This window comes from Opisthocomus hoazin, chromosome 7 (genome assembly GCF_030867145.1).
Source record: "Opisthocomus hoazin isolate bOpiHoa1 chromosome 7, bOpiHoa1.hap1, whole genome shotgun sequence".
Lineage (NCBI taxonomy): Eukaryota > Metazoa > Chordata > Aves > Opisthocomiformes > Opisthocomidae > Opisthocomus > Opisthocomus hoazin.
Genome location: NC_134420.1, coordinates 17,252,245 through 17,265,940, shown reverse-complemented (window position 1 = coordinate 17,265,940; position 13,696 = coordinate 17,252,245). Strand labels below are relative to the sequence as shown.

The 13,696-nt window shown below is 38.4% G+C and overlaps 1 protein-coding gene across 1 annotated transcript in view; it reads right to left on the bottom strand.

The window, feature by feature from the left end:
- MUC2 (mucin 2, oligomeric mucus/gel-forming) overlaps positions 1-13,151 on the bottom strand; it is a 70,717-nt gene extending 57,566 nt beyond the window's left edge. The window contains exons 1-12 of the mRNA XM_075427315.1: positions 13,082-13,151; positions 11,158-11,422; positions 8,541-8,655; positions 7,750-7,840; positions 7,241-7,350; positions 6,785-7,001; positions 6,203-6,328; positions 5,366-5,483; positions 4,907-5,045; positions 4,157-4,267; positions 3,071-3,140; positions 309-446 (exon numbers count right to left, since the gene is read on the bottom strand). Coding sequence (XP_075283430.1) covers positions 309-446; positions 3,071-3,140; positions 4,157-4,267; positions 4,907-5,045; positions 5,366-5,483; positions 6,203-6,328; positions 6,785-7,001; positions 7,241-7,350; positions 7,750-7,840; positions 8,541-8,655; positions 11,158-11,422; positions 13,082-13,151 — 1,570 coding nt within the window. The remainder of the gene's footprint in view (positions 1-308; positions 447-3,070; positions 3,141-4,156; positions 4,268-4,906; positions 5,046-5,365; positions 5,484-6,202; positions 6,329-6,784; positions 7,002-7,240; positions 7,351-7,749; positions 7,841-8,540; positions 8,656-11,157; positions 11,423-13,081) is intronic.
- Positions 13,152-13,696: the final 545 nt, after the last annotated feature.

Here is a 13,696-nt window from a genome sequence, read left to right as displayed (position 1 = left end):
TTAAAACCACAAAATGCACCAAAAGTCTGGTTTTGTGGATACATAAAAATTAAACTGAATACAAAAGTAAGGAATATTCTAAGAAATTTTCATGTACTGTCACTGGAGTGATAAGTCACTTCAATATGAAACAATAAAAATGCATTTCTAGGTTGCTTGAGTCAATTCTTTTCTAATGTTTTGGTTTCTGCTTATAGTTTCCTTCTCTTGAATCAATCAGTAGCACAAATTATCACTCATGTACAGAATACATGACTCTTCAGCTGTGGAACATCATGGCTTTTCTTCCCATTTGAATAGACACTTGCCTTGAAGTTTTCCTTGAACTGATTGATCCACAGTCACAAACAGCTGCATGACTGGAAACAACTGGATCTGCAGCTGAAGCCCAAAAGAAGTTTGTACAACAAGGTAGTAGGAAGATGGCATGAATATTGAGAAACTGGCTGAAAAACAAAACATGAACTGTGCAGTAAACACACACATAGGCTGTGAAAAGAAACATTTATTGTATTCTAAGGTATTAACTTCCATGAAAACTCTAATATTATGATCAAATTAATCATTTTTTTGTTCCTCTAAAAATCAGTGGCCAACTAGATACAAGGCTGGTCCCCACTAATGTCACAAGTTGATTACTTATAACGACTCATCCCTAGGATCATACCCAAACTCAGATTTTCTGCAATACAGCTTCAATGCTAACTCATTCATGCTGAGCAGTCTGAAGAGCAAGAGATTTTCTGAGAAAGTATTATCTGGGCACCGCTGCATACAATAAGTATTAGGTGTATCTCTAGAAGCCAACACACAGCTAACTACAACTACTAACAAAATGCTAGATGCTTATAAGTTAATTAAGCCATTATAGAAAAATCAGCGGAACTGACATACAAAATCAGCATAGTGGAGGAACCAAGCTCCCTAATTAGAATCATAGTATCATAGAATATGTTGAGTTGGAAGGGACCTGTAAGGATCATTAAGTTCAACTCCCTGCTCCTTGCAGGACCACCTAAAACTAAACCATTGGACTAAAAGTGTCATCCAAACTCTCCCTGAACTCTGACAAACTTGGTGCCATGACCATTTCCCTTGGAAGACTTTTCCAGTGACAGACCACCCTCTCAGTGGAGAACCTTCTCATAATACCCATTTCAAATTTCCCCAGATGCGACTTCATACCATTTCCTCATGTCCTATCGCTGATCATCAGAGAGAGGAGATCAGCACCTCCCCCTCTGCTGCCCCTCTTGAGGAAGCTGTAGACTGTGATGAGGTCACTCCTCAGCCTTCTCTTCACTAAACTGAAGAAATCCAGTGACCTCAGCTGCTCCTCACAAGTCTTGCCCTAGAGACCTTTTACCATCCTGATCACACTCCTCTGGACACACTCTAATAGTTTGATGACCTTCTTTTATTGAGGCACCCAAAACTGCACACAATACTCAAGATGTGGCCACACCAGTGCAGTACAGAGTGGGACAGTCACCTCCCTGGACCACCTAGCTATGGTGTACTTGATGCACCCCAGGACACAGTTGGCTCTTCTGGCTGCCAGGGCACACTGTTGACGCATATTCAACTTGCCATTGACCCAACCCCCCATATCTCTTTCTGTGGGGCTGTTCTGCAGCCTCTCATCTCCCAGTTTGTATGTATAACCAGTATTACCCTGTCCCAGGTGCAGAATATGGCACTTGCTCTTGTTCAGTTTCATACAGTTGGTGATTGCCCAGCTCTCTAGTCTGTCCAGATATTTCTACCCTTGAGGGAGTCCACAGCTCCTCCTAATTTAGTATCACCGGCAAACTTACTTACTGTGTATTTGACTTTGGCATCCAGACCATTTATAAAAACATTAAAGAGCATTGGCCCTAAACTCGAGTTTTGGGGAGCCTCACTGGTGACTGTCCGCCAGCCTGGTGTAACCTCATTTACTATAACTCTTTGAGCCTGACCCATCAGTCAATTGTTCACACAACATATTATGAACTTGTTTAGCTGTATAATGGACATATTGTCCAGAAGGATACTCTGAGAGACAGTATCAAAAGCTTTGCTAAAGTCCAAAAAAACATTTACTGGCTAATTTCTTATAGCACATCTCTTATATATGCTCTATTTATATATTTAATCTACTTACTAGGTGGTCTGTTTTATTGCCTAGAGCACTCTAATTTCCCTAAGCTCTCAGCTGCGCACTGTAACTGTTTTTGCACAAGCATTCATGAACATATCAGCCTGTGAACACTTGTTCTTTGTTGCAAGTACTTTCTTGCAAGTAACTTGCCATCTGCAGACAGGCTGGTAAGTAAGAAGCAACACATACCGTGTCAGTTTGCTGCCTGAACACATTCAAAAATGAGTGCTAAAGAGAAGTTCTACATCCCTTTCAAAGGTTAGTCCCAGAGCTCACAGCTGCTGTCTGACAGTGACCTTCCATCAGAAGCTAGGCTCCTAAATTAGGTGATCTGAGTCAGTCTCTGAAAGTATCTGTTCAGATCCACTGATTATATAAAAAGATGCTGATGTCTCAGCTGAGCTGGGAAGATGAGAGGGTGCTACACAGTACATTCTTCTTTCCTGTCCTGGTTGACCAGAAAATACAGCAGTTCCCTTCTGCCAGGTTTTCCTTCCACCGGAAAAAAAAAAACACATGGGGAATAAATGGAGTGGAGTAGACACGCCTGAGCCTCACCATGACTGAGAGTCAGGACATGCCCACACCATGTAGCCAGACTCTGAAAGTGCTAAATATCCCTCTTTATAGGCAGGTTAATTCAGCTGCTCTAAATTTAAGCCATGACAACTTATCTTTTCCAAGCTATATGCCAAAGTATATTCAAGATGTACGAAAAAAGTGAAGGTACATTTTTTTCAACCATCCACTATATACAGAGTCAGTCTGCCCATGAAATTCTCAGTGACAACTATTAAATCACATTCATCCTCGAGTTGTTCCAAAATCTGAACGAATTTCACATGCCTCTCTCCCACTTTTTCCACTGAAAAAATATACACTTACATGAGATGTGTGACACATGACACACAAGGCTATATCTTTTACCTGACACATGCGGCACGTTCACTGTCATCTCATTCAGTAACACACTGCCATCTGATCTGAAAACCACCACCTGTATAATAGCAAAAAGAATCAATGAGGTTCCAGGTACTGAGGAAAAGCAAACAAAAAAAAAAAAAAAAAAAAGAGGGGAGATATTTTACACATTTAGACTGTGACTAGAACTTAAAGTCTTTGAAAGGAACAATCCATCTGAAAAGTGAATGTGGCAGCAGACCTGTAGGATACAAGGAAGGTTTCATCTTGCTATTCAGTGTTTCACTTACACCCGCCTATAACAATTTATAGCAGTAACAAAATGCAAAGATTGTTTATATTGAGTAGCTTGGTTTCAGCAAGTAAAAGAAAATGCCGGGCCTTCAGGATCTATAGCAAGTTCCTATTATCTATAAAAGCATGTGCCACAGCTTCAGTGTAATGGTTTAGTATGATTCTGGAATGATAAGAAAGCAGTTTGTTAAACTTCCTTGTAAAATGCTAGTCTGTACATACAGAAACATAAAATGATGGGTTTCTGATTTGGTTTGGTTTTGTTCTAGTTATGTCGGCAAGGACATGGAAGACCAGAAACATGGGAGGAAAATTATGTGTACACGTATGTAAAATTCTGTATAAATACAGTCTAGATATTCCCATAACCAGACAGAAGACTAAACTGAATGAAAATATAAATATTTAAGAAGGTTGGATTCTATCAAGATTCAAAGATGGGATCTCTTCTGAAAAAAACTCTAATAGATCTATGAAATTGTATCTGAATAAAGTAAAATACTGTGAGGGGCGAAGAATGGTACTTGTACTTCCAGCCAGCCTGGAATTCAGTAAGAATAATCATATAGCACAAAGCAGGGAAGGGAAGAGGGGAAAATGTCAGCTTATTTGAATCTCATCTTTTGTTCGGTTTAGGTCTATTTTGAGTTCTTGAGGCAGAGGCCTGAGCTGTTTTTCAGCCTTCTGAGGTGCCTTATCTTTCCACAATAGCAACTCCAGAAGAATTAGTTATTGCTCCACAGAAAGGGAAATATGCTAATTTTCAACTCAGTTTAGCAGAATACATGGCACACTTACATTTTTTTTGTCATCTACTAACAGCACAACAGTCTTCAAACAGGTCTGCCTGTCTGTGGAGCCACAGGGAGCCAGCTCTGCCAGGAGAGCATGACTGTCATTTACAGTACCCTACAACCACAGGGAAATAAATGACCGTTAGTCCAATCAAAAATCTCACAAGATGATTTCCAAAACAAAGACTAATGTCATCAGTTGCAATAACAATTACTATAGAACTTAGCTATTAAGACCATGATTTCAGCACTGGCTCTGGAAGCTGAATCATCTTTCAAACAAATTCAGTGGTACAGTTTCTAGTTCAACAAGATCTTTGTCATTCTCTAGAACAGGCACCAAATATTTCAGTGACAGATGAATGCAATAGCTTCCTAGCTCCTTTTCCTAGCTGACTTGGACACTCAGACACGGAAACGTCTATTACAGATCTAGCTGAGAGCTTCTGATCCTGAGAACTGCCAGTTCTTGCAGTCTACCTATCCATGTAGCCAGGGTGATCCTTTGATTTTGTATACATGCAGGACTCCACTGGATAATGACAGCATAGTCTACTATCTGATTAAGTTAACCACCCATTGCAGTAAGGGTCCAACTCCTCCCTAGGGCTATTACCGTCCATCCTAAATTTTCCAGTATAGCTTCAGCATTTCTGCTTCCCTCATCCCATAAAAATGGAATAAAACAACAATTCACAACTGTTACATATCAGCACAAAGACATTTATACATACTTTAAAGAAAAAAGCCCTACCTTGGCCAACACATAGTAACAGTCTCCATGGAAGGTGTATTTCTTCCCATCAAAGGTGGTAATATGGGAACCTCCTGCCACTGAACATGTGCCTGGACAGGGTAAATCTTTGCACGTCCATCTGCCTGAACCACAGGTGCTATAAACAGACAAATTAAAAAAGTGCTTGTAGATATCACAGGAGCTGAGAGCACTGAAATCATATGTATACCTAGCAGACCGCAAGATATCCCCAGGTGTTTTAAAACTGTATCTTTCACCTTTTCCTTAAGATTTCCTGTCTGTCGTATGCCATAGATACAAGAAAACTTTTCAGCAAATCAGTTGTATAGACATGCAACACAAACGTTAAGTTCAGAATGTTTTCAGGAAATCTTCTAGGACTAAGTGGAAGATTGAAAAATGCAGTCCCATTTACAATCATTCAAAGAGAGGTGTATAAACAACTATGACCCTTACCATTCTTCACATTCGTTAGTAATGTTTTCTCCAGGTGAATACTCCTTTCCATGGAGTTTGCAGTGGCACTGGCTAACAGGTATGCAGCCTTTCTCAGTAATATCATCATACACAGTTCCTATAAGGCACAACAGTAAACTATTCCAGCTCTTTCCGAAATAAGCAATTACCACAGAGCAGAAACTCTCGGAGGAGGCATGCTCTCAATTTGACACAGAAAGCAGAGGCTGAGATTATTGAAACTGTGAAGAACACTGTTCGTACTTTTTGTAATATAAGACACATGGAAAACACTTTTCTCTGGCTTTGAAAATCTAAGTCTACCCATTTATATTACTATACACAGATCCAAAGCTTAATTTAAGTATACAAGTAGAATCATTGAATTTTACACGTTTAGATTTTCAGTCTTTCTGGCATACTCTGTAGACGTATCATCATAATATTTTTTCCTAAGTTTGACAGTAAGTCTGAGAATTTCACTCACTGTGCCTCATTATCACTCTCTGAGCAAATCATGCCCATTTTCTCAGAATTATTCAACCTTTAAAGCATTATTTTCTATATAATAGCAGAAGTCCACTTGCTGAGAAGTAAAAAGCAGATCTTTTACCTGTCATTGTGTTCATATGATTTAACTATAAAATCATTGATTAATTAAACAATTCTGACCTCCTTTTTTAAAAACCTTTTGATTATGTTCCCCTGGGGTGGAAATCATGAGTAGCAGTACTCATTTTTAAGATATAATTTGACTAAATTTAATATTTTGGCTATGACCTCCTTTGCCAGAGCTTTTGGTTTTGTTCCATATACGTTAGCTAGAATAACACTTGCCTTCAGGGCAGAAACAACCATCCATGTAGTGTTCCTCACAGAGGCTGCTGATCTCCAAGTGTGAGCAAGTATCCATGCAGGGTGAGTTGCTTTCTTTATAGATCATGGTATCAGGACAGGTCTTGGCTGAAACAATGAGAAAGACAGCACCAGTTATTTGAGCATAAACTCCATAATTCCTCAGAAACCACTGACTATATCCCCTACTCCCCTCAAGTCAGTGGTGTCCCAAGCCAGACTCCATCTGCCAAAGCATGTTTGTCTGTTTCTGAACTTTTTTCCCTGCTTTTTACATTTTCTTCTTTTGGTCTTGAACAGACCAAATTATCCCAGTCGTCTGCAGCATCAGAACTCACAGTTTTTTAATGGGAATAGAATTTCTACTTGCTAAGAAAGATTTCTTAATAAGAAGGGAAGTAGAAGAAGAAAACAGGAAGAACACAGTGTGTAGTTTATTGCACTACTGGTATGAAATTTATAATATATGTCTACAGTTTTGTAAAGAAATAATTAAGTTAAATGTTTCACAGTGCTACATTTGTGAAATATTTGTTTCTTCGTAAAATTTATATTGCTGCTTACGGCAAAAGTCCTGTGTCCTCCATTCACCCGGCCGGCCACCCGCATGCGAACACTGGCGAGAATACTCAGAGATGGTACTGCAGAGGCAGAAGGAGTCCTCATTTCCATTACATGCACACTTATCCTGCATGCAGGCTTGGATGTACATTTCCAAATTAAGATGTAACTGACAATCAGCAAATGCAGAGGAATTCAGCAACGTCTCACACTCATCACGCTAAGGAGGAAGAGTAATAATATTCAAGAGATTTGTAAGCACCTGAGCTTCTAGGTACTTTCTGTCTTGTCATAAAAACTGTTGTCTTCTGAACAGCAATAGTCATTCAAGACAGGAAGAATCAACCCTTTGCCCTGGAAGGGACAAAGCCTTCCTAGTTCCTCACACACTAACTCCCTGTAGCACAAGGATGTCTCCATACACCCATGCAAATGAAGCTTACCACTAGGAATACTCACATGCTCATTACAGCTTGGAATAGCCTGAGTTTCATCAGGATCTTCACATTCAGCATTGGGTTTGTTGATCTTCTGTAAATTCCCATACGTAACTGAATTGTAGCTTGCAACTGTGAGAAAAAAATTACAAAGAGGACTTGCTGAGTCCCAAAAATTGACAATACGGAGCATCTGATTCCTGGGACTCTACTGATCAAGGAAAACAGTTACTATGGCATCAAACATGCCTGTCAGACATGGGTATCTGCTCTGAATTATGTCTATTATGTCTAAGTGTTCTTAAAAATTTAAAGTGGTAATGAGAAAAGAAGGCCAGTAGAGAAAAGAAGAAGATGATTAATCTGGAATAAAATAATCTTAGACCAGGAATGCAGCACTGGAACATAATTTTTATTCTGGGGCAATCACAGAAATCTCTCAGGTGAAATTTGCTCTCCTGTGATGCTCACCTGCACAATGCTTATCAGTCTATCTTTTGTAATAACTCTCGGTGTGGTAGGATGACTCACCTCCATCAATAAACTCATTGTAGATTGGAACTCCATTGTAATCCCCACAGAGACCACATGTATGGTTATTAAATTTGCTGTCCAGCTCCACCTAGGTAATGAAAAGAAAAAGCAGAAAAGCATTATATGGCGCATGAAGACATTCCAAAGCAAATATGTTTACTTGAAAGGGAAGTTGTTAAATGACAGAAATGAAGGTGAACCCAAAAGTCTTAGAAAAGTAGCTATTGCAAATGCATTTGTAACATAGTTCATTAACACAAAATTAGATCTAAAAAGTATCACAAGAAAACCAGAAATAAATGACTGAAGCTCCTGTATGCCAATAATGACAGTAACCACCATGGTGATAAAGATGAAAAGGAAAGCATTCTTAAAATCACAGGACTATTTTTTTCCCTCCTTTTTTTTCCCCACTGGGATGAAATTTAAGTCTTGCTACAAATTAGGCAAGTTGATGATGGAAGTCCTTTAAAAGACAAATGAAGGAAAATGAAGATTGGATTGTGGGGGTACTATAACAAAAACATTAGCTATTTTTCAGAAAGCTCCTTCTCCATTTCTTGAGACCAGTAAGATGATCTGCATGCTGTACTGCTACCTCTATCACATTCCTCACAGAAGAGGAAGGAACTTTATGTTTTTAAAATGAGGTACAATGAGTTTCAGTTGGATAATCAGTCAACTGAAACTCTAGCTCTGTTCAGTTCAAGAGATTCTACTTCTGTTCAGTATATAGTAGTCTGTTAAACCCAGGGAATACCAATTAAAAAGACTTGGATGATACATACCATCAGCGCATCTTCATGATTCCATATCAGAATCAGGCCTAATTTGGCATAAACCTTGGTGTAAATGTCATTGCTCTCGATGAGCACATCAGAGCTGTAGTAAGGTGTCTTCACACTAGGAAAAAAATCAGAGACCTTGCATTAGTGCAGAAACATAAGAGGTGACGTGAATGTCTGTAATAAGTCATATATCTTAATGAACAGAAAAATCAGTCTCTGTCTATCTGATCCTAGCAGCACAGGATGGCTTATTTTAACGATACATAAAATCCTCTCTCTCTGACACTTGACGCAATAACACATTGCCTTTAGCAGGCAAAACAATTTCAGAGGCAAAGAACCCCCGAATGTACGGGTTCCTTAAGAAAAAAGCCAAAATGTCAGATGTCTTCAACTCAATCAAAGGAAAATCCATCATCATTGTGTTATTAACAGAGGCTATTCAAACACTCACTAATAATTTATTTCAATGAAAGAAGTAACAACATAAGTGGAAGCTTTTATTCATCAAAAGATCTGACAACCATTTCAGAGAGAATGAGTGTTCCTTTGCAAAGATCTTCCTCCTCAAGAGAGAATCCAAAATGCACAGGCACACACAGGGACTGCCAACAAAAGTTTGAAAGGAAAGGAGCATGTTAAGAGGAATTCAGTAGTTTCAGTAGTTTATTCATTAGTTTTCGGTTGACAGGACCAAGCTTGTTAATGGTGACAGCAAGGCAAGTTAATGTGACAGAAGATATTTTGCAGAAGGCTGACCATAGATACTTCTGTCTGATAAAGAATAAATTCACCAGATTTCTCTCATGTTCTTGTAAACCTGTGTTATAGTGTACTATGTAACAAGTCACACCGCTGAATTTCACTCAGCAATAAAGGGACTGTGGCAAGCAGCCTCGTCCTGTAAGACTGAAAGAACTGGAGACTGTTCCAACAGAAGCAGTGTAAACTGGAATCCAGTCAAACCAATCAGTTCATCTTCTACAGATCTGCTGACACAATTTTTACCTATCAGGATTCATGTATGTCTGCGCACATCTCCTCTTAACTAGTCTCTTAACTGGGAGAACTTCATCTCCTAATTTCCTGTCACTGGGATTTTTCTAACTAGTTACCTCAGGCATTTTGAACATTGCCAAATGACTTACACATCTAAATACTAGGCAGAAACTCAGAAGCTGTTATTTCTACTTCTGGCTGCATTGCTGATCCTCTAGACAATGAGGCCTTAAGAGATCACAGCTTTGGAGAGGGATTATAAAATATTGGGCAGTTTTTCACCTTTCAGCTATCACAGCATGGAATGTTTATCTTTTTTTCTAATACTAGGACATTCAACCAATCAGTGGATCAGGTACCAAAAGGAAAATTCATACATTCTTCTATTTTAAAGATTTCACTTCAGAAGTGTGAACTGCTCTTTTACATGACAATGGATCATATGTCATTTTAAGAGCAATATGGGAAACTAAGCTCTATAAAAAAACTAAATCCCTCATGCAGCAAAAACCTGTTCAGAAGGATCTATTGTTTTATGAACATAACCTAAGACAAAAAGAAGCTTAGTTTAAGAAAAACAATCTTTAAAGTATTTCTAAACTTGTTTTCCATGGAGCTCTTTTTAAGACCTGAGTACACAATAAAGGTTTTTTTCAATTTGGGGCAAGAATGCATTTTTTATAACTTCATGTCATTTTGTTACTCATTCTGGTGTGATCCTTGGAAAACTGAATGGTATTTTCTTTCTTTGAACAGATTTCCATTGCCGTGACTTCCAAATTCCAGAGCAAAAGCTGAATTTTGGGCAAAACCCAGTTCTACAACGACAATAAAAATGATTTTTTTTTTTTAATTGTACTAAGGCATAGTAACAGCCAGTATCTTCCATCTTCAGAACTACATCTTAGCCTATGTGTTGCTTCACTTGTTTCACTGCATATATATACACACACTGAAAGGACAGGCTAACAGTAGGAAAGGTTAAGTTAAGACACTTCTTGGCATCAGTAATGGTGTCAGACTAGTTCCTTGTGTGACCATTTTAGAGGAGAAGAAAAATACTACAGCTCACTGTGAAAAAGTACTTATTGCCACCTACAACCTAGTGTAAATTTTGACCTGCATTATATCTGTTTTAATCCCTTGAGGAATGGCCATCGGACCTTAAAGAATTATTTATGAAGATCAGAAAAAAACACTTCTTCCACAAAATAACAGAAAAAGACCTCGGAGAAATGCATCTTCATTTTTGAGGATATGCTAGATCATCTTCTAAGATAAACTCCAGGTGATGCCATAAAACAATGAAGGTAGTCATTTTATGCCAGTGAAAGATCTGGCTCATGAGCTGCATTGGTTCCTGCACAACCAGAAGAAGAACAATTCACTCACACCTCTTCCTGACTTGCATTTAGATCATAAGGGATTATGTCAGTGTAGAAATGACAATTAATAACAAAGCCACTCCCCAAAGAAATTTTTATGCTGGATTTCAAAGGGCTTTTTCTTTGCTTGTGGAAATGCTTGTAGGTATACAGACAATTGTGTAAAGAATCAACCCCGCTTTTAGCTATCCCAGCACAGTTCTCTGAGATACTATTATACTAGAGGAACTTACATCTGTCCATCCACCACAGCCAGTTTTGGTCTGAGGTACACCGTAACGTCTTTGATTGTTATCAGAATATACTGGATCTCAGAGTGGTTATTGCTGTTCAGAGCACGCTGAATGTGGACAGAGAACTCCTTGTAAGCCTCTCGGCAGTCAGAAGCAAAATTATACTCGCAAATGCCAGGGAACTGATAGATGTCGCCATCAAAAGTTTTGAAATGGTTGTTTCCCCAAGTGCTGCAGACATAGTGGCCATGGCTTCTTGTCCTTCCTGTTGAGTAATGAAAAAGAAATAGGCATGAAAAAAGTGAAATGAATGATCTAGCATCAAGAAAATTAAGTGTTGCATTTTACTGTAGAAATCACTTGCAATTTTGTGCACAGTGATTCCACAGTTCTCAAGCCTCATCAAGTATCTGCCTGTTAAGCAGAAGAGATGTGAATCTCTAATGGAAAATACAACATTAACAAATACTGCTGAGATCTGTGTATATCTTATAATCCTCTCTGACATGAAGAAACTTGTCTGCATGAGGTAGGGAAACTTAACCCTCTCACGACTAACAAGCTAGTGCATCAGTGTAATGGAGATGCTTTGTCAAACACATTAATTTATTCTTAACCACAGTATTATTTTTAGGAATATTAAATATTTCCAAAAGCTATTTTCTTCCCTGATGCAACATGCACTAGAAAGGAAACAGAGTTAAGAAACCAAGGAAGTACCGCTCCTACTCTGAAAGGCAAACAGATTATATGTTACGAAAGGACCTGTGTACAACAGGAGTTTTTAAAGAATTCCTTCTTTTCCTAACAGAAGTAGTGATTTCTATTACTACAGAATAGAAATTCTTCAGAAGATAGGTCAGAAAATAACAATGGTAGAAGAAAAAAAAATTATAATAGCAAAAGATGAAGATGATGATATTTGTTCCCTTCCCAGCCATCGATATCAACAAAAAACACAAACTAACACAGTATCTGAAAAATCACAAGATGCTGTAGATCAGCAATGAACATAAAAGCTGTGCATACTTGGGCAGCTTGCCAAGGTACCAAAAGCACACATGCCACTCATCTTCACAAGATTTTCTTTCAGTATTTAATTTGAGAAAGAGAAACTACCAAGGGGTCCTCTAAGTTATGATACTTTGATGGTATCAATCACACCAGATACATCGACCCAAACTGGTATGCTTCTCTCCCCAGAAGAAAGGCTACACAGAGATTCCCCACAGCTCACAGGTGGGATACCAAATGCAAGACAATGCTTTCCTTCCATTGCTGAATTCAAGCAGCAGCAGACCAATACCCCAAACCCGACCACTGCACAAATTTCATCACCTATTCCTCCAAAAATAGTTTTCAGAATGAGAGCTCCATTTCAATAGCTCAAACAAAGTTGATAACAAACTGAGTAAATTAGATCTTTTACAGAAGGATTATTACTGTTCTGAATGACAAAATGAGCTTTGTCCAATGTTACTACATTCACTTTTGAAGAAAGTATTTATGCCATTCGGAAGTAATGGAAGGCACAACCATCCACTTTCTTCATTGCAGTAACAACAAACCTCCCAAACTCCGATAGCTGCATTCTGCCAAGCAGTTGCCCTATGCCAAGCAATTGCCATATCTAGGAAAGTCTCCACACATGGAACGAAAAGTAACACTGAAATATTTTCCAAGCACATCAAACTAGAGATTAATGCAGTAGATATAGATACTAATCTCTTGAAAGAGAGCAGTATCTATTTATGTTGGCTGAGCCATGTAACCTCAGTATTTCAAAGTTTAAGAAATATAAGGCACCCTAAAACTCCAGTGCATTATTTAAATGTACTGCCTCCTTCTACCTCGGCAGTGGTATTTTAATTCTTTTTCTCTCTTCGAGGAGGCAATCTGCTACCATGTAATTTCTAAAGCTTACCTTTTCTTATTTCATTTGCATAGGAAAGAGCCAGCCAGAGCATAAAAAGGCTGGCAACTCTTAGCCTCATGGTGGCTAAGATGGGTGAATGGGGAACTCCACTGAAAACATTTCTTTATATAATAACTACTAGTGCAATTAATTCTGTCACAGAGGAGGAGATTCAAAAGCAGAAGGAAAGAGGAGGGGTAAAAAAATAGGTGTGATATTTACAGAAGATAAGAGGTAAACAGACTGGTATTTTTCACCATAAATGAAGGAATTCAGTATACAGGAAATGGTATAATATTGATTCAGTAATCATGCAATTTTTTATTGCTCTGTTTCATCTACAGGATGCCATGCTTTTAAATCCTTCAAATGCTCACACCATGTTTAACCTTCATTAACTCCTACAACAAATAGCGAATTTTGGAGTGGCTGAACAAAGAAAACCCTTGAAGGAAGTTTAGGATGAGATACCCTCAAACAATAGCTTCAAAACTAAAAGATTTTTCAGTTTTCACCATCACGTAGAATGAATTCTGTAAAAATTAAACAATGCTTGTGAAGCTCCTTGTAGACAACAGTAACCCTGACAAATAAAAATGATACACCATGTATTGTAAAATTCTT